The sequence below is a fragment of the Cornus florida genome, unplaced genomic scaffold (genome assembly GCF_030987335.1).
Source record: "Cornus florida cultivar Cherokee Brave unplaced genomic scaffold, ASM3098733v1 CherokeeBrave_3.0.0_Hap2_Chr03, whole genome shotgun sequence".
NCBI classification, from domain to species: domain Eukaryota; kingdom Viridiplantae; phylum Streptophyta; class Magnoliopsida; order Cornales; family Cornaceae; genus Cornus; species Cornus florida.
This window is the reverse complement of record NW_026775573.1, coordinates 40,550,198-40,569,647: the sequence shown is the minus strand read 5'-3', so window position 1 is coordinate 40,569,647 and position 19,450 is coordinate 40,550,198. Positions and strand designations below refer to the sequence as shown.

Sequence of the window (19,450 nt, the reverse complement as noted above, 5' to 3'; positions counted from 1 at the left end):
ATTAATTGCTGGGTAATGGATCTGGAATTGCTGAGTTTTGTACCAATTCCCTACTGTCTTTGTTTGCATTCATCTTTTTCAAGATTTTGACACTGAGACGATCATCATTAGTGACGTCCTTTTTTGTCAATTTTAGTGTCAAGGGGAATTTCGAAGTGCTTAAGGATGCGAGTGAGCATCATTCCATAAGGAAGAGATGGAAATATTTGATGTTTATCTTAACTTGTCTTCTGGGCACTTGTGTTTGATTTGCCCTTTTGGGCACCTTTGTTTAATCATTCTTTCTGGCACCTTTGCTTGATTCTTCTTTAGGGCACTTTATTTTGATTTATATTATTCTTGTTTTCACTTTCTTGTGAAAGAATAATATACTTGTAATGATCCTTGGTAAGTTATGAAGAAGTAGTGGAGATATGATCAGTTAAAAAAAAAAAAAAAAAATCAACTAACATTGACATAATATGCAAAAAGAAGAATTTTAAGGAAAAAACAAAAAAGAAAATTGAGATATATTTGAAAGGAAAAAAATTAGAGTATGATTCAAAAATGAAAATTTGATTTTTTTTTAAAAAAAAATTAAAGGAATTTAAAAACAAAAGAAAAAAAAGGTTAATAGAAATTAAAACTTTAGAGGGGGAACGATATATAATTTTTCACATATACTAAAATAAATTATAAATTTACTATATACTGTATATTATATTGGACAGGGCCAGGTCAGGCTTCGCATCTGGTCCAAAAGATTTTGGACATTTTCTGATGTTAACAATAAAATAACTTGAGGTCCAAAAGATTTTTTGTTCTGAAACTTCTTCGTTTTGTGTTCATTGACTTCTGCGCATATGTATATATATTCTCTCCGCCTCCCACAAATTTCAATGATGACACTAATATTTCAATTATAAGTCACAAATTTCAATGATGACACTTAAAATAGAACGGAACGAATATAAAATTATGAATTTTTTGTTTTCAGGTTTGAAAACTGTGTTTTGTTTTGAGAAAGTATATAATATTTTATATGTGATATTTTCGATCAATCCATATTTTTTTCGGAGAATTTTGATAACGGTCCATGTGTAAGTTTAAGGCATTATACACTTTTTGGTTTTGTAGGACGCAATTGACATCATATTTGTTCCCAAAGTTAGTTGTTTACTTTGTGTTTTATGAATCAACTTACTTCATTAACCTTTGTTTAATTTATCAAAACTTCAATTAATAGTAATTTTATAATTCAGTCCTTGAATAATATGAGACTCAGAATTTCATTGTAGTTTCTTGGAATATTAGACCCACTGTACGTTTGGATTGACATCTATTAAATAATGTAGACTTTGATTTCTATTTCAAAAGGTCAAATCAACTCATGGTCGGTTTCATATTTTTGTTGGATAGACCATTTGCTTTAAAAAAAAATTCTTGTAAAATAAAATTAATTGGGATTTTTTTTTTTCTCTTTGTTTCTTCTGGTAGGTTAGTAGAAATTTGTGGAACAAGAGAGAAAAATAGCCAACCAAATTGCAGACACAAGTTACCAATCTAGTCTATATCTATTATTTTACCCTTCGCATATCACAACCTAGTCTATATCTATTATTTTACCCTTCGCATATCACAACCTAGTCTATATCTATTATTTTACCCTTCGCATGTCACTTGGAAAAGAAAAAAAATATCACTAGGCCAAAAGTAAGAATAGTACATCCCGAAACTTTTACTTACAAATTTCAACAAGTAACAATAGATCTGAGTTGATATTTGAGTTATGATTTATTTTGCATTGTATTTGAATAAAGAGTTTATTAATCCGATGAACCTGAAGTACAAAAAAAGTTTATAAATTTTTATTTTTAAGGTTATCTATCTATATACATACATACATATATATATATAGACAAATTTTTAAGATTATATACTGTTTATATAAACTATATAGTTAATGTATAATATCATAAGTGTTGATACGTATTTCTTTCGTCCCACTTTAATTGTCACCTTACATTTTTCGAAAGCGACAATTAAATTGAAACGAATTGTAAATCACATTTTTCAAAGATGATGATTAAAGTGGGACGAAAGAAGTATTTTTTTGCGTTTGTTTTCATGTGTGAAAAGTTATGAAGTACAAACACTGACACGAATACAGCGACACGGCAAATTTTAAAAAAATAAGATACGGACACGGCGGGGATATGCCTATAAAATTTTATATATATATATATATATATATATATATATTCAAAATATAATTACTAGAACCTTGTACATTCGTTTTCTTAATAACAAACATATATATATATAAATACAAAATTGCAAATAAAACAATAACAAATAACATGACCAATTTCAATAATTTCATATTTGTTATAAGAAAAATATAGATAAGACAAAATAGAAAATAAATGAAAAATAAAGTTGATCCAAATTCCAAATGAAAATGTACAGAAGAGACATAATTATAATGGGTTAAATATGTATATGAATAAACATATATACTTTCAATTTTTCACATAGTCTTGTTCATGTAACTAAAAAAATAAAAATGTTTTGTTCATGTACAGAGATAATTAAAGAAAAGAAGAGACTGAGAAAGGAAGTGAGAGAAAATAAATTTATTGTGTAATACTCTGTTGTTGTAGTTGTTATTTTATTTTTTCAAAATTTTGCTTTTAAACTTTTAAAAAATTACATTAGGTATCTCATTTATCTTTAAAAAAAATTACAAAATATATCCCGCCGTGTCCAAGCCGTGTTTACCCTGTGTTTAATAAAAAATAAATTTTGAACATTTTACAGAAATATCAAACACGTGTCCAAACTTTAAACACGCACGTTCGTATTTAAAAAGTGTCCAACATTGATAGGAAATGCATGAGAAGAGTGCCCGTGCTATAGGTGAAAAGCGAAACTTTTTAATTTGTATTTTGTTCACAGAAAAGGAAGACTTTTGGAAGAGCTTACAGGCTTTTTAATGACGTCGGTAGGGCCAATTTTACTTGCCAAGTGAGTAAACACATTGATTGATTGAGAGAATCTAGATTAGCATTACCTCATCCAAATTTCAGCAATAATTGTTGAAATCATATTTTTATCAGCCACAAACTTACAATCACAAGCTCTCTAACTCTATTTCGTGGCTATGACAAACAAACATTGGCTGGAAGTTACTTACAAATACTTTGGCCTGCTCCACCAATTTTTTTACTTTCAAAAAGGTAATTATTTAAAAATATTCATTTTTTATAACTATCAAATATGTTTTTGTATAATTTTTTGAATTTAAATTTACTTGTTATTTTTTTATTAATTTATTTGTGTATTTTCAGAACTTATTCCTCACACAAAGTCTATAAAGCAAGGGTGGACAAGTGCATACACACACAAATACACATTAAGAAAGTGTTTAATGATAATTCAGTTTAAACCTGAACAAGTCTAAGCGACCAAAATAGTTTCTAACCATTTGATTCATTGTTTTAAGATCCATGTTGGTTAGCTAGAAATGTTTCGACTAGTGCCATCAGGTTGATTATTCCACTCTTCAAGTCATTTTCAATCTTAAATTTGAAAAAAAATACGGTCTGGATTCATTAATTTCCCATTGAATTTGAGGAGAACTGTAGCGAAAAATTAAGTGAATTTTTCTGAAGGCTTGTAAATTTTTGTTGAGACGTAATTTTTAAAGAAAAGTATAAAAATATATCTCTATTTGTAATTCGATGTAATATAACTCTGTCAATTAACTGTTATATAAAATTTCGTGAATAGTTGTTGGGATGTAATTTTCAAAAAAAAAGTATGAAACGCAAATCTATCCGACATAAGCTTGACTCTCCTTGATTAACTATTATTCAACTTATTCATAGAAACCCTTGGATACATTTCTTTAAGAGGAGGCTATTCAAACCTTTGAGAAGATGCCATAAACGTGCGTTGGTTGTTGGAATGTGCTGTAACTTTTACTATACGTTTGGACTTGCTTTCTTTTAAATATTTTGGAAGTGCATGGTATTTGAAGTCAACAACGTAGACTCAACGAAATTAAATTTCCATGCATTACGCTAGTCAATTAAGAAGATCACAGAGAAAACAAGTAAAAGAGAATCAATAATTTAGATAAGAGTTGTGGAATATGGACCTGTTCTATATATATATCTTATTTTACATAAACTATGAATTTTACTTTCTAATTTTATTGTTTTAATGTTTTTATCTATTAAAAGTATAGGGATTCATATAAAAATTTAAGTTTAAATATTAGTATTCGTGAAAAAAAAAATAAAAAGAATCTTTTAACTAAATTCACACAATTGGGTAAATTGCATAACACCCCCTTCACTTGCTTTGTTGGGGTATTTTTGTCAAAATTTCAAAAGGCAACCCCATCGGTTAGTTGAGGGGGTCTTTCAGGGAGGAAAAAAAAAATAAAAAAAAAGGAAAGAAAAGAAAAGTGGGATTTATTGCAAAACAATAAAAGTCAAGGGGGCTAAATACGTATTACCCTTCGGAGAATAATCACTCCTTAGTTATTTGATGAATGCACCAAATTACTCAGTACTTTCGGAGTATTTAATAATTTCACAGTGCGAACGGGTTGATCTGACACGTGTTCTATCCAATGACGGAGTGCATGACCTTCCTATTTGATACTTGAAAAGTTATGAAATACTTAATAATATATTTCTCAGTACGAACTAATCGATCTGACATATGCTTCATCTAATGACTTAGTGCATGTATCTCCTGTTTGAAACTTATAAAATTATGAAATACTCGATAATTTCTCAATGCGAATTGATCGATCTGACACATACTTCATCTAATGACTAAGTGCATGTCCCTCCTGTTTGAAACTTAAAATATTCTGAAATACTTGATAATTTCTCAGTGCGAATTGATCGATCTGACACGTGCTTCATCCAATGACTGAGAGCATGGCCACCCTATTTGACACTTGAAAAGGTCTACGCATAGGATGATGCATATATGCACCTCATTTATTCAAATATGCAGAATGTCACTAAAATATATATATATATATATATATATATATATATATATCTCAACACTGCGGTAGTATAAATGCTAGTACTCATCCCGCATCAACTTCTATAAACTTCGGAGGACTTAGTCTAGAGAAGGAAATTTAACCCAAAGATGCACAAGGTTTCAGCTAGCAGTGTCATGCCTCATACAATTTTGTTGCAGCCTAGAAGGGCCAGGTATTGCCTTGATTTTAGGAAGTATGAACCAGTTCTTCTTCAAGCTATTGCTTAATTATCTACTTCTTGTCCTTACAATATACTATATATACATCCTTTTCTACAGATTCTTATGCAGTTTGAAAACCCTAGAGGAGGGAAATAGACCAATTGGTACGTGAACAACTGAGCCAATTATTATTATTGTTATTTTATTATTTGTAGTTATATATATATATATATATATATATATATATATATTTGGTTTATCAATAGTAAAAATGTGTGCAGTCAGTCGTCGTTGCACAAAGGTAGCCCGGAATATAAACATGGAGAAGCTGCAAAACAACTATTTGTTCCCTGAGGTAAGTGTGGCTTACTGGATATATTCTTGATATTTTCTGTATATAATTATTCCAGTATTTTTTGGAACAATTTTCTATTTTTTGAAAATTAAAAATTATAAAATTGAACAAAAGCTAGTCTGGTTGAACTTTATAAACTAATTTATGAGAAAACTCGGTTAAACCCTAATTTGTAAGGAATAATCACTTCGGATTGGATCAACTCTCTATATTTATTACAGATCTATACCCAATAATTTTTCATGATTGGTGTTTTATTTTTCTGTATATGTTTGAAGAAATCTAAACCCTATATATCCTTTTTTGATTTCATCTAGTAGTTTGGTTTTAAACCCTAGCTAAATATCCTTTTTTTGATTTGATTCTTGGATCAATCAGTCACTCTTACATTTTCTAGGGTTAACAGTTAGCATGTTTTCGATCTTTATATTGATTGTTTCTTTGTTAGTGTACTGACAGTTGACAATTGATTAACAGATTTCAATACGCGAGGATGAACACATTAAGAAATATCCAAATGCAAAAGTTATAAGCCTTGGAATTGGAAATACCACACAGCCTATACCGGACGTTATAACTCTAAGCATGGCTGATGTAAGTGTAGTCTACTCATCATCTTTGATATATTTGTCAATTATTTATATATTTCTTTTCAACCATTGAAATTTATATGGAAAAGAGGAAAAATATTCAACCGTACACCCTAATAGAGTTTGAAATGGCTGGATCAAGTTTAAATATATACTCCGTATATATTTTTGTTTTCCTTGGCAAAAGACTCACAAACTCACGTTTATGTCTGCCAAAGGATCGGACAACCAATTCTATATCCAATTTGTTTAATTAACTTATTATTATATTCGGATCGCAAATAGGTTATCGTAACGAATGTTCTAATCCAAATCCTAATTATTTTGAATTCCAATAAAAATTAAATCCATTAACATGTCTAATTATAAGGTTATGTGGAGTAGAGTTATTAATATATAAGATGGTGCATCATATAACAGTCCAATATATATATATATATATATATATATATATATATATATATATATATATTTTCAACGGATCAAATCATTATCGAGATCAGACTACCTTTAATTCATAGTCGATGAGGTATCGAATTATGAATTTTTTTCTTCAATTCATATCTGAATAATTGGATAGGAATCGGATTAAAATATTATTCATGAATAGGTCTACTCACATGTACACGAGAGGACTTGAAACCTCAATATATTATTTTGAAAGTGAGTATATTGAACACTTAGTGGTAAGATCAAATGATATTCGTGTACCCGCTCTATGCTTTACATATAAATAATTGTCTATAATTCAATAAATCCGTTATTTAATTTTATTTATATTTTTTAAAACGAGTGCATTTAAAAAAAACAAAAAACAAAAATGAACTGCATTTAAATGATATATATATATATATATATATAATTATTTATTTATTGGGAGGTAGTGATACCTAATATGGAATAGTCTAGTACAGGCAGGTTCGGTGCATTTGTAGTGTATATACCATATCTATAATTAAATCAAATGAGAAGAAAAATAGGTTCCAAAAGAAATTATAAATTGGAGTATTTCTTCACCATGACCAAAAATAGTAATCATGAAATAAGAATTGGAGTCAAATATCATGAACTGCATTCGAGACAATTGTTATGAATTTTTCTTTAAATTAACATGTTTTTTAAATGAGAAATAGTATACAAATCACATCATTGTGTTTCCCTTGTTATAATAAAAAATAATATCAAAATACCTTAAAATAAAATGGTATAAGCTACTTAAATGTGATGGTTCTGTTTGATAAAATTGGTCAAAACAGATATGCAATGTTGACTAAACAATCCTTATGATATCATATATTTCAAACGGTTATGTCCTTGTCTTTTGTTGAAGAAATTCGTACAGAACAATGGTAAAAAATGTAAAAAAGCAGAGACTTGTCCTTGCACGACTAGACATTTCATACAACTATACAAGTCTTCCCTTACCCGTTTTCAAACCAAAAAAGTTTAATTAATTAGATTAGCAAACCAAAAATGTTTTTTTTGTTATACTCTTCCTGCAATTTTTATTTGTCAAAATTTTTTTGGAGTACATTTTTTTTTTCTTTTTTTTTTTTTATTTTTATTTTAGGAAGGGTGAGAGAAAAACATCTTTATAGTATACATATAATGTGTATAAGTCCCCTATTCGTTCTAAAAAGTCACTAACATTTAATTTTGGAACAAATGAGGATTTGAATATTAAAAAAAACTAAAGTGTCCTTCTATAACTGAATAAAAAAATAGGTAAAAAAACTAATTAAATGTGAAATAACTAAACTGTCACTCTTTTATATATAATATATAGGGTTGTTGGCAAAAAAACACCTTTATGGTATGCATATAGAGTATATAGCCTCCTATACGTTCTAAACCTTGTTAACATTCAATTTTTGTGCAAACAAAAATCTGAATGTTGAAAAAATTAAAGTATCACTCTACAACTGAATAAAAAAATAGGTAAAAATAACTAATTAAATATGACAAGTATGTATATATATATATATAAGGACATTATCGGAAGAGACAATGGTATTTTTATATATTTTAAAAATGCCATGTGCAATACATGAATAAATTTTTAACGAAATAATAACATAAGCCATCTTTTACCACATTTTTTAAAACTAAATGGACTTTTATAATCAAAATAAAGGATAGGGGTGTTATTTGCCAAAAATTTAAATATTAGGGTGTTTTTCTCAATTTGCCCTTATAAGGGTATTATAGAAAGAGATAAGGGTGTTTTAAAAATTTTATATCTTAACAGTGACTTTAAGCCCCTTTTTTTGCTTATTTTTCAAACTTGACAGATTTATATACACAATATAAGCTATTTTTTGCTCATTTTTTCAAATTTTACGAAGTTATATATCCAAAATAAACTATAGGGGTGTTATTTGCGAAAAATAAAATAAAAAATTAAAGGTGTTTTTCTCACTTTGCCCTTTCAAGAATATGATACTCCAAACAAATTAATCAGATTGTAAATGGTGAGATACTTCGACCAAATATTCAAAGGTCGTATTAAATTAAATTGATTTCCTTTTTTTCTTTTATAAATTTGTCCGTTGTAGCCCTTTTACCTCAATGGTAATTAATGACTAATTCAAATAATACAAGTTTCTTAAAAAAGTGTAAAGATTTCATTGGCCATAGAAATCCTAAGGTTACAATTAAAAGTGAGTATACTTCTCCCTACTTATAGGGAGCACTTGAACATCACTGTATGTATGTGTGAATATATGGATCCAGATCTCCTTATGTGGTGGAAATCACATGACCTATCATATGCCTTAAAATATTGATGTCTGAAGGCAAAGTTGACAGTCACTTGAAAATAATTAAGGCAATATTTGCCCATTCTTTTAAATAACATGTTTTGTTTTTGGAATATTAATTAGCCCTTAAAATAAATCAACGTGATGAAAATTAATTGAAAAAAAAATTAAAGAATTTTCGACAAAGAAGAACAATGTGTGATTTATGTATTTATATATATGTTTTGATTCACTAGTGTATTTGCCCAAAACTTAACAATATGTATATAGGAAAAACTCATAAATTATTGTACATTACTTAAGAAATTATCCTAGGATGCAAGTTTCTACTAGAATCACATTCTTTCTTATTTCTTATTCTTCATTTTTTGTATGCTATGAATTTCATACCATTCATATTGGTGGAGATAACATGAGGTGGTGGAGTGAGAGAATGAATTGGCCTTAATTAATTTCAAGGAATAAGATAAAAAAATAAAAAATAAAATATATCGAATGAATTTTCGTTTTAAAATGGAATGTCACATGTTGTGTTACAGTTCACACGTGCCCTTTCGACACCTGAAGGATACAAAGGATATGGAGCTGAGCAAGGAAACAAGGTAACATGGTGCATATTTTGTTTTTTCTAAAATGGGATGTCACATGTTGTGTTATAGTTTATTGACCATTAATATGTTTGGAAATTTCGAATCAATGCATTGAAATTATAATTAGAAGATTATGTGCTTCTAACTATACTTCGATTGAATGGTTTCAAACATAACATCAGACAAATATGCGAGTTTCGTTTTTTTCTCTCTGTTTTCAGTATATGTTTGCTTTTTTTTCTTTCCAAAAGATGGCCTTCTTTTCACATTTGATGCTATTATTTTATATAGTTAACTTCTATATATATGGCAGACACTAAGAAAAGCAATTGCGGAAACATTCTACGGAGAGTTAGCAGTAAAAGAAACAGAAGTTTTTATATCAGATGGTTCACAGTGTGATATTTCTCGCCTTCAGGTATATATAATATATTCAATCATTTTTTGTACAAATGGTATTCTATGTTTTTTCTTTTTCTTTATCTTTATAATATAAAATAATCTTTAATTTTTCAAAAAAAACTACCATCATGTCATGTACTCGATCTCATTTAATAAATTAATATAGCAGTGCGACACCAATGCATATCAAATGAACATACTGTAGAGGAGTGTATGAAATGATCTGAGTCATCTAATGTAGTATAACGCTTGTCCTGTGTTGTGGAAGAGTTGAGATGTTGTTATGAGCTTAAATCCTCTAACATCTAATTCTAAGACACACTCAAATAACTTTTGAATCGAATATTAGAGAATGCTAAAAGCGGATTTGCAGCTTATGTTAAAAAGCTCCATATTTAATGTAAGAATAATGATTTGTTTATGAATTTCATTTTATATGTACAGCTGCTTCTGGGCTCCAATGTGTCAATTGCGGTACAGGACCCATCCTTTCCGGTGATGTTCCAAAACTTTTTTTTTCTTTTTCTTTTTCATATTCTTACTAATTCATGAATTTTACTTTCTATTTACATGATACAGAGAAATTGTTGCACAAATATATGTATTCTAATAAATTTAGGGACAGCTTCGAGAGTTAGTGAGAGTAAAAACTTAGTCATAGACACACTGAGAACTATGATGGACCCTATAGTTATGTGAGATACCTGACAATCGAGTGTCGTACACGCGAAAATTTTCTTTATATTTCTAGAATTCTAAGTGCATGCAGGGAGAGTAGCTAAATATATAGCTACTGTAATCATAATTAATGAAGAATATTTGTACAAGTTTCTAATCAATCTCTGGATATATATATATATATATATATATATATATATATATATATATATATATTCAAAAACTACTAACAAATGAGTTTCTGTATAGATTTCTAATTTTCAGTTCTCTAAAAACTGAAAATTGTTTTTAGAAAATCGGACATAACTTGCCTGATAGCTAATATATTTATGATTTAACTAATACATGTGATATGAAACAGGGTTATATAGATTCAGGTGTTATAGTTGGTCAGGCTGGTGATTTCCAAGATGAAACAGGGAAATATTGGAACATTGAGTACATGAAATGTGGGCCTCGGAATGATTTCTTTCCCGACTTATCAAACATTCCAAGAACAGACATTATTTTCTTCTGCTCTCCAAATAACCCAACTGGCCATGCAGCCTCTAGGAAACAATTAGAGCAACTTGTGGAGTTTGCCACGAAAAACGGATCAATTATTGTTTACGACTCTGCATATGCTAGTTACATCACTGACCAAAGTCCTAGATCAATATACGAAATTCCTGGGGCCAAAGAGGTAAATTAATCCTATGAATGTGTATATATAATTTAAAAAATATTATAGTTCATCAGTTTTAGCTACTGTACTGGTTAACACATCAGAGTTTGTTTTGTAACATAGGTAGCAATTGAAATTTCATCATACTCTAAAATGGCTGGATTCACCGGAGTCCGTCTTGGTTGGACTGTGGTACCTGAGGAGCTATTATTTTCAAATGGGTTCCCCATTATAAATGACTTCAATCGCATCGTGTGCACCTGCTTCAATGGTGCTTCCAACATATCTCAGGCTGGTGGGCTAGCATGTCTTTCTCCAGAAGGTTTCAAGGTAAAATTTTAGAAGTATATATATGTGTGTGTGTGTGTATATATATATATATATATATATATTTTTTTTTTTGTACAAAATACATTTAAAAAAAGTTTTTAAAATAAAAAACGTTTTTGAGTGATTCAACAACAATCCCCAGATGGACTTTAACTAACAAGAATTGTATTTGGTTTTTAAACTAATCATTTGCTTCAATCTTATCTTATTTAGAAAAGTTCATTCAAAAGGGCAAGAAGAAATCTTTCAAAAACTACACAATGCTAAATATACATGTATAGATATCTATCTATGTATATGAGGAAAAGCAAAATGCTGTGTCATATAAGCTTCACTTCCTAGCTTTTTATTTACTGGATGATGAGTATTTTTGTGAACCTTAGCAATGTGTCTCTAATAAGTTGTGATTTTGCTTCAACAAATTTCAGGCCATGCTGTCTATGGTCGACTACTACAAAGAGAATGCAAAGATATTGATGGACACATTTGGTTCCCTAGGATTACAAGTATATGGGGGTGTAAATGCGCCGTACGTTTGGGTACATTTTCCAGGTTCAAGATCATGGGATGTGTTCAATGAAATCCTTGAAAAAACACACATAATCACAGTTCCGGGGTGTGGGTTTGGCCCTGGCGGCGAAGAGTATATAAGAGTTGCTGCATTTGGTCACAGAGAATGTATCCTGGAAGCCTCAATGAGGCTGAAAAGCCTTTTCTCATAGACAAATGTTTCATTTTCCAGTTTCCTGTGACACCTGCAACTATGTACTAAATAAAATCATGAAGCAAGGTGTGTAATAGGAACCCAATTTTTAAATTTTCACTTGTATAATTAAAGTATCATCATCATGCAATAAAGATTAATTAGCTCACATAAATTTCATGTGAAGCTATAGTTGGGCTCTTTTAGTCATTAGTGCTTGTGGGGGTTCTTTAAAGGTAAATCAATATTATTATATATTAACTAACAGGGATGGTATCTCAGTACAAAAATACAATGGAGCCTCAACCAAAAGAATTTGTCCTGGGCTTGGGCACCTCGGCCCTTATTTATAGACCAGCTCCTTACACGAGTGAGGAAGTCCCTCGAGACTTCTCTTAGGATAGCCATGATGGCTCTACTGGATATAATAGGGGTAATTTAGTCTTTTTGTCTTAAGGATAGATACTATTACATTAAATGCCTATCTTTTCGAAGGCGGCGGTAGTTGAGATTCATTAATGTAATTAGTAGTGTCCTAGTCGAAGCGCGTGAGTTCCTCGTCCTTTTGTTTGCCAGAGTACCCGGTGCTCTTAGCAAACACCTGACTCGAGTTGGGGTTGGTAACGTGAGGTGTGCCACCTGACTTCGTGGAACAACCAAATGGTTTTATTGTAATGGGCCAAGAGGATCTAGTTGTAAGTTGCAAAGAGGTTCATCCATGGACTTAAACAGGCTTCACGGAGTTGGAATATCGATTTTCATGAAACAATTAGATCTTTTGGATTTGAGCAACATTGATGAGCCTTGTTTGTACAAGAAGCTATACAACACACTAAAGTAGATAGTTAAAACACATATTCACAGATTATAATTATCAAAATTACCAAGTTAATCTTTGTGTGAGAACTTTAAGGCCAACTGGATGCCGTCTTTGTGGAGCCCTAGTTCGAAATAGAGCAATTCATTTTACTTTCAACTTATGTTTTACTAGATATATTTATCATATTTGGAAGGAGAGAAATAACCATAGTTGTTGCGTGAAGCCTGTCCTAATTCAAACCTTTAATTTAATTATTGATTTATTCAAAAAAGAAAAAGAATTTTCCAAAAATTAAAACTATTTACAATGTAAATTTCGAAATTGATTTTTATTTTTCAATTATATGACAACTGGAAATTATTATCAGAAAATTAAATTGGTCTGGCTGTCACAATGCAACATTGCTGTTGAAAGCAGTTTTCCAAGTCCAAAGGGAAAATTAAGAAAAGGTCGTATAGTTGACTATGTTTTAAAACAACAAAACTGTCAATTTTGGAAAATCTAGAAAGAGAAAATAAAAAACTCTTTTAACATGCATTTTCCATGGAAGAAGATTCCCATTAATTACACTTTCTGAATTCTGATACATCCGTATAGATGTACGTGTCAACACACACAGACGAGAAAGTCTTGTATTCACTTTATAATATACATACCCACATGTTATTAAGTGAATTTAATTTGGTTGCACATATATAAGACTATTCACTATAGAGTTGTCAAAGTGGGTTTGACTAAAAAAAATAAAATGTGGGTTTTGACTAAGAATTGTACTCAACAAGTGCTTTGATGTTTTTGAGTAATTCTTTCATTTTCATATGATTTAATCTTGTTCAATTATTAAAATGGGCTTGATAAATTTTGGTGTTAGGTGCTTAATTTTCTTTTTTTTTTTTGGTTTTTTTTTTTTTTGGATAAATTTTGGACGGAGATTAGAGGGAAGATATGATGAAAAGATCAAACTTACTTGGAAAAGATAGTAAAAAAAAGAGTAATAGGAAGTATAAGTCATCATTCATCATTTACAAATTTTTGTTTTTTCAAATATAAGAGAAAGAGAGGAGGAAAGATAAGTTGGATTATTATAAAAATTTTAAACTACAATACTATCTTAAACTATAGAAGTTTTATATTAAATATTATTATCCTTTATAAAAAAACTTAAAAATTTTGATTGGTATAATAGTAAAAATAATTTAAAACTCTTTATTTCTTTCTCTTTTAACTGACGCAATAAATTGTAAACTTAACTCATTTCTTTTATCTAATCAAACAAAGAAAGAGAAGATATAATTTCTTCTCTAAAAATGTCTCATTCATCTCTTTTTCTCTTTCTTCCACCCAATTTTTTTTTTTTTCTACTGAACGAAAGATAAATAAAGCTTCTAATTCGACATTTTCTAATTTTAAAGATAAATGAGGTTTTTAATGAGGAACTTCTTGGCTCTGTATTCATTGACTTCTATGCATGCATCTATTTAGTTTTGTGTTTTAAATGTTTATTAGTAATTATATATAATTCTTAAATCAGGAACAAAACTTCGAAATTTTTGTCTTCTGGTTTGAGGTCTGCGTTTTGTAGAAGCGAATTGACATCTTATGTGTTCGCAAAAGTAAGTTGTATACTTTAGCTTTGTTTTATGAATCAACCCATTTCATTAATTTTTGTTTAATTTATCAAAAAATTTCTAAGTAAAATAGTAATTTTATAATTTGGGATTACTACTAATACATGGGCTTAAGGCCCAAATATTACTCTAAAATGGAAACAAAGTCTTGATTTTCTCTAAAGGGATTGACCTAGAGAATATTTCTCTAAAATGAATCCCACTTTATGCTTTATACCACAAAAAAACTTATATTACTAAAATGACCCAAAGTAATACTTTAATATAACAAAAACCTTAGATCATGAAATAAGATTACAGCAAGGTCTTTTGAACAAAATATTTAATATTTTTCTTTTCTTTATGGTAAATTAAGATTATAGAGTAGACTTATAAACTTCTTTAGACAAAAGATCGTATATATAAATTAAATTTAACGAAACAGTATAGCTCTGATACCAAAATTGAGACAGATCCGACCAGATAGAAGCATGCAAAATAACATAGAATCAAATTTCAATTTAACAATTAAATCACAGAAATGACTGCCGAACCTGATAACGCTCTGATAACGCCCTATAGAAACGCCTAAACACTGGCAAAAAACGGGGCCAACATGCCAACAGTTTGAGTCAACTCACAGAAGAAATTGCTAAATCAAACTAAGGCTACTTGTACTGGTTGGAGTATGTGAAAATTCTAGGATTTACACTGCCTGGCTAAATAAAATCTATATATTTGATCTTTTTGTCGACAAAAGTTTTTTGTCCGAAAGTACTGAAAATACTAAATAAAGAAAAGCAAAGTGTTGAACATGAGCAAACTGGATGATTTATTTCATGGAAAATATATACATGGATACACTCTGTTTATACATGGATACACTCTCACACTATATGTTACAAAGGAAATATACTGAAGGAAATCACAAAAGAAAACACAGTGGAAACTGAAGGCTGGATGCTTGATGGTTCGAGACTTGATGGCTTCTAAAGATGATTTTTTTCATGAGCAGAGAGGCTTCTTTTTATAGCAAAAGAGAGGGATGAATCGGCGGTTGAGCTTGAAGATGCTGCATGGATAATGGAAATTCAAGATGCTTTAGAGATAAGATAACATGAATTATTGCTGAACTGTTGACGTCGTCTTTTGAAAATTATCTACTTTTGCTGTTGCGTTCGGTGGATCTGCTTTTAACTGGACACTATTGAGGATCTACTTTTTCTTGGATGCTGAAGTTGCCTTTATCTTTAGGCTGTGGAGAATCTACTTTTTCTCAAAATTCGTGCATATTATCCAAATTTTTGTCGGTTGGGTTAGCTGGTGAGATATCTCCTCTGTGCATGCGGGCCAGATATTCATCAGTGCTGTCTGGTGAGCTGGTTTCTTCATTTCTATAAGCAAGATTAAACTGTTCTAACAACATCTTTTCTTTATTTATTATTTCTTCAACTTCTAGGGATATCTCAATCTCTGGAGGAGACTTAATGACATGAGGAATTCTTGCTTTAACAAAAATTTCTATGTTGATATTATGATCATAGAGTCTGAAACCAGGATTGTAGCTTGGGTTAATTTGTCGATAAGCTTTATAGTACACCAAATGGTTAAAGGTGGCTGGTTCGATCTCATTGCGAAAGTTATTTACAAAATCAACATGTTAGGTAAGAATTTTGACTTCAGTAGGATCAGAATGAATGTAAATTTGATATTGTCCCAAAATTATAGCTCCATCTTTTACCCATTCTAGGGGAGTACTGTGGATTTGAAGGAGAATTGGACTTTCTGGCATGAAATTTTTTGTTATTTTTTGTTCGAAGGCAATGGCTTAGTTTAAACGGTTGGGAAAATTACATAAAGAATTTAGATATTCTAAGGGAGTATCCTTGGGTATGGTGACACTATAGATCATTCCTAATTCTAACAGCTTGCTTAAATAACAAATAGTTGTTTTGGTAGAGAAAATGGTTTTTTTGGGTATTTCAAAAGGCATAAAGAAAATGGGGTCTATATCTAACAAGATAATGGCTATTGGTATGTCAGTGCCTGTTTGTATTAATCGTATGAAAGTATAGTTATAACGGGTGCCTTTGGGTGGACTATTGTATCTGAGGTAATTTTGGATATCAACCCATTCCTTGAGCCCATCTGACTTAATTTCTTCAAGGATAAGATCTTTGATGTCATCTGGAAAGAGCTTAACTTGTTGTCTCAGGATTTCTCTGTATGTGGGACAAAATATGAGTAATAACTTGGCATACTTGGTTTGTACCTGCAGAAATTAAACCTTCTGAAGATTTTCATCTTCATTAGTTCGTTGCTCAGAAAGAGTTAGTTCTGTGGGATTTGCTGTCTTCTTTTGATAAGCTAAATTTAAATTTTTATAATGAGATATAAGCATCTCATGTTCTTGTTGTAAGTTCTGATATGCTTTATTAGATGATACGAAATATTCGCTTAAGGTGTTTAGATTTCTGACGAGGGTTCTATCGGGGTTGTTTCTCGAAAACCAAATATTATCCAAAATAAGTTTTTGGTCAGGAAAAAGATTATGTCCAGCGCGGAACTGTTGAGCTGGGTTTTGAATAATCAAAAGAGGATTAGATGTGCCTGGTATAAGGCTATAGCTATTGTTGCTCTTGATTTTCATTCCTGCAAAATTTAACAATCGATTAGTAAACGAGATAGAATATCTGCTAAATAATTATCTTTTCCTCTGACATGTTCAAATATAGGTTTAAAACCTCTTTCAGTAATGCAGTCAATAAATGAAATCCATTGCTTAGCAGATATCCGTTGTTGTTTTGCTTTATGTGCAATTAACTATATTATCACAATCTGTTCGTATAAGAAATTCTTTGTCGAGGAAAATCTGAAATTTTTCAATAGTGTTGGTTACTCCTAGAATTTCTAGATTTGTTGAGGGTAAAATAGATTGTGCTTTATTAAAAGTTCCACTAGTATGGCGACAAATTTGTTCTTCATCTCGAGAAGATTCTTTTGTCAGTCTTTGACGAAGTAATCCTGCCCATCCTTGAGCTGATGCATCTGTTTGAATAATTTTATAACTTTTTTCAAGTGGGAGTTGTAAAGGTTCTAACTGAGAGACTAAATTTTTAATTTTTTTAACTAACTCTATATCTTGGGTATTGAAATACTTTTGACCATGTTTTCCAAGTTTTGAATATAAAGGTCCTACTAATTGTCCTAATTTGGGAATAAAATTACAACCATAGTTTAATAATCCTAAAAATGCTTGTAACACCTTGGTTTCTTCTAATTTATCAGGGAAATCTAAAATCTTTTTAACAATATGAGATTGTAATTCTATCTTTCCATTTTTTATGTATAAACCTAAGAATTCAATATCTTGTTTTTCTAATATCATCTTTTTACTATTTATAATGAGTTCTTGTGTTATAAATTCATTGAATATAATTTCAAGATGTTTTCTATGCTCTTCTTTAGTTTGACTGAAGATTAAGATATCGTCGATGTAAACACAACAGAATTTCGAGTGTTTATTAAATATAGTATCCATTTTATGCTGAAATTCTTGTGGTGCATTCTTTAATCCAAAAGGTATAACAAACCACTCATAATGTCCTTCAGGACATGTGAACGGTGTCCATTCAATAGATTCATCGACCATTCGGATTTGCCAAAATCCTGATTTACAGTCAAATTTAGAAAACCATTTTCTATCTTGGATTCGATTTATTAAAACATCTTTATTAGGAATTTTATAACTATCATCATAGGTATTATCGTTTAATCTTTTATAATTTATAACCATACGAGTCTTTCCTCTTTTTATTTCGGCATGATTTCTATCCATAAAAGTTGAACTCCTATGTCTACTATTACTTCTTCTTATTACTTTTAGTAATAACAGTTCTTTAATTTGGAATTCTTCTTGATCGTCTAAGGTATGAGGATTATCTTGTGTCTTTATAGTTATTAAAGGATTTATTATATTTAATTTTGCTTCAATTTTATTTTTATACCAGTGTTTCTAGGGGTCTTCACCTAAAATTTCTATGGTTTCAGCTAATCTTATGAGATTATCGATGTTTAGCTTGGGGTTTTTTAATATAGCTTTATTATTAAGGAAAATCTTTGGTTCATTAAAATGACTAAGAAACATTAAGGCTTCAGAAACATCTTCTAAAAATTCGGATACATCAAATAAATTTTCAGTCGTTTCTTCTGTCATAGGTAAAGTATTAACATATGTAATAGCTCCTTTATCTTTTTGAGGGATATAAGGATCTCTAGATGGAATAAAGGTTCATTTCTTAAAAAACTGTAAACCTGTAGGGGTATACATAAATCCTCCGGTAAGTGAGTTTATAAAATTTAATCATAAGATAAAATCATAGGTGCTAAGAATATTATTAACTACATAAGTCTGGGGTAAAACAAACTTTTCATTATTAATTACTATAGGAATGTTTTGAACACAATGGGTTATTGGAAGTTTTTCATTATTATATTGGCTCATGTTAACATTATAATTTAACTTTACTAAAGCTTCGTCTGTGACTAAATGTTTTTGAATGATACTTTTGGATGCGCCAGTATCAAGCATAGCTGAAGTTTGAACTAATTTTTCTCTAAATTCTAATGTTACTGGAAATTGAATTAGACTAGATGGTTTATATATAGAATTTATAGATTCAACTAAAATATCTTCTTACTTATCTTCATAGCAATTATTACATAATAAAGTTTTGCA

General features: G+C 29.9%; 1 protein-coding gene across 1 annotated transcript; it reads left to right on the top strand.

Annotated features, from left to right (window-relative positions):
* Positions 1-5,089: 5,089 nt before the first annotated feature.
* LOC132298755 (aminotransferase ALD1, chloroplastic-like) lies at positions 5,090-12,501 on the top strand. Its single transcript, XM_059795124.1, has 10 exons — positions 5,090-5,225; positions 5,332-5,378; positions 5,496-5,569; positions 6,047-6,163; positions 9,458-9,520; positions 9,822-9,926; positions 10,355-10,405; positions 10,950-11,270; positions 11,376-11,582; positions 12,011-12,501. Exons 1-10 carry the CDS (start codon positions 5,161-5,163, stop codon positions 12,302-12,304), a joined length of 1,344 nt encoding a protein of 447 aa, XP_059651107.1. The 5' UTR covers positions 5,090-5,160; the 3' UTR covers positions 12,305-12,501.
* Positions 12,502-19,450: the final 6,949 nt, after the last annotated feature.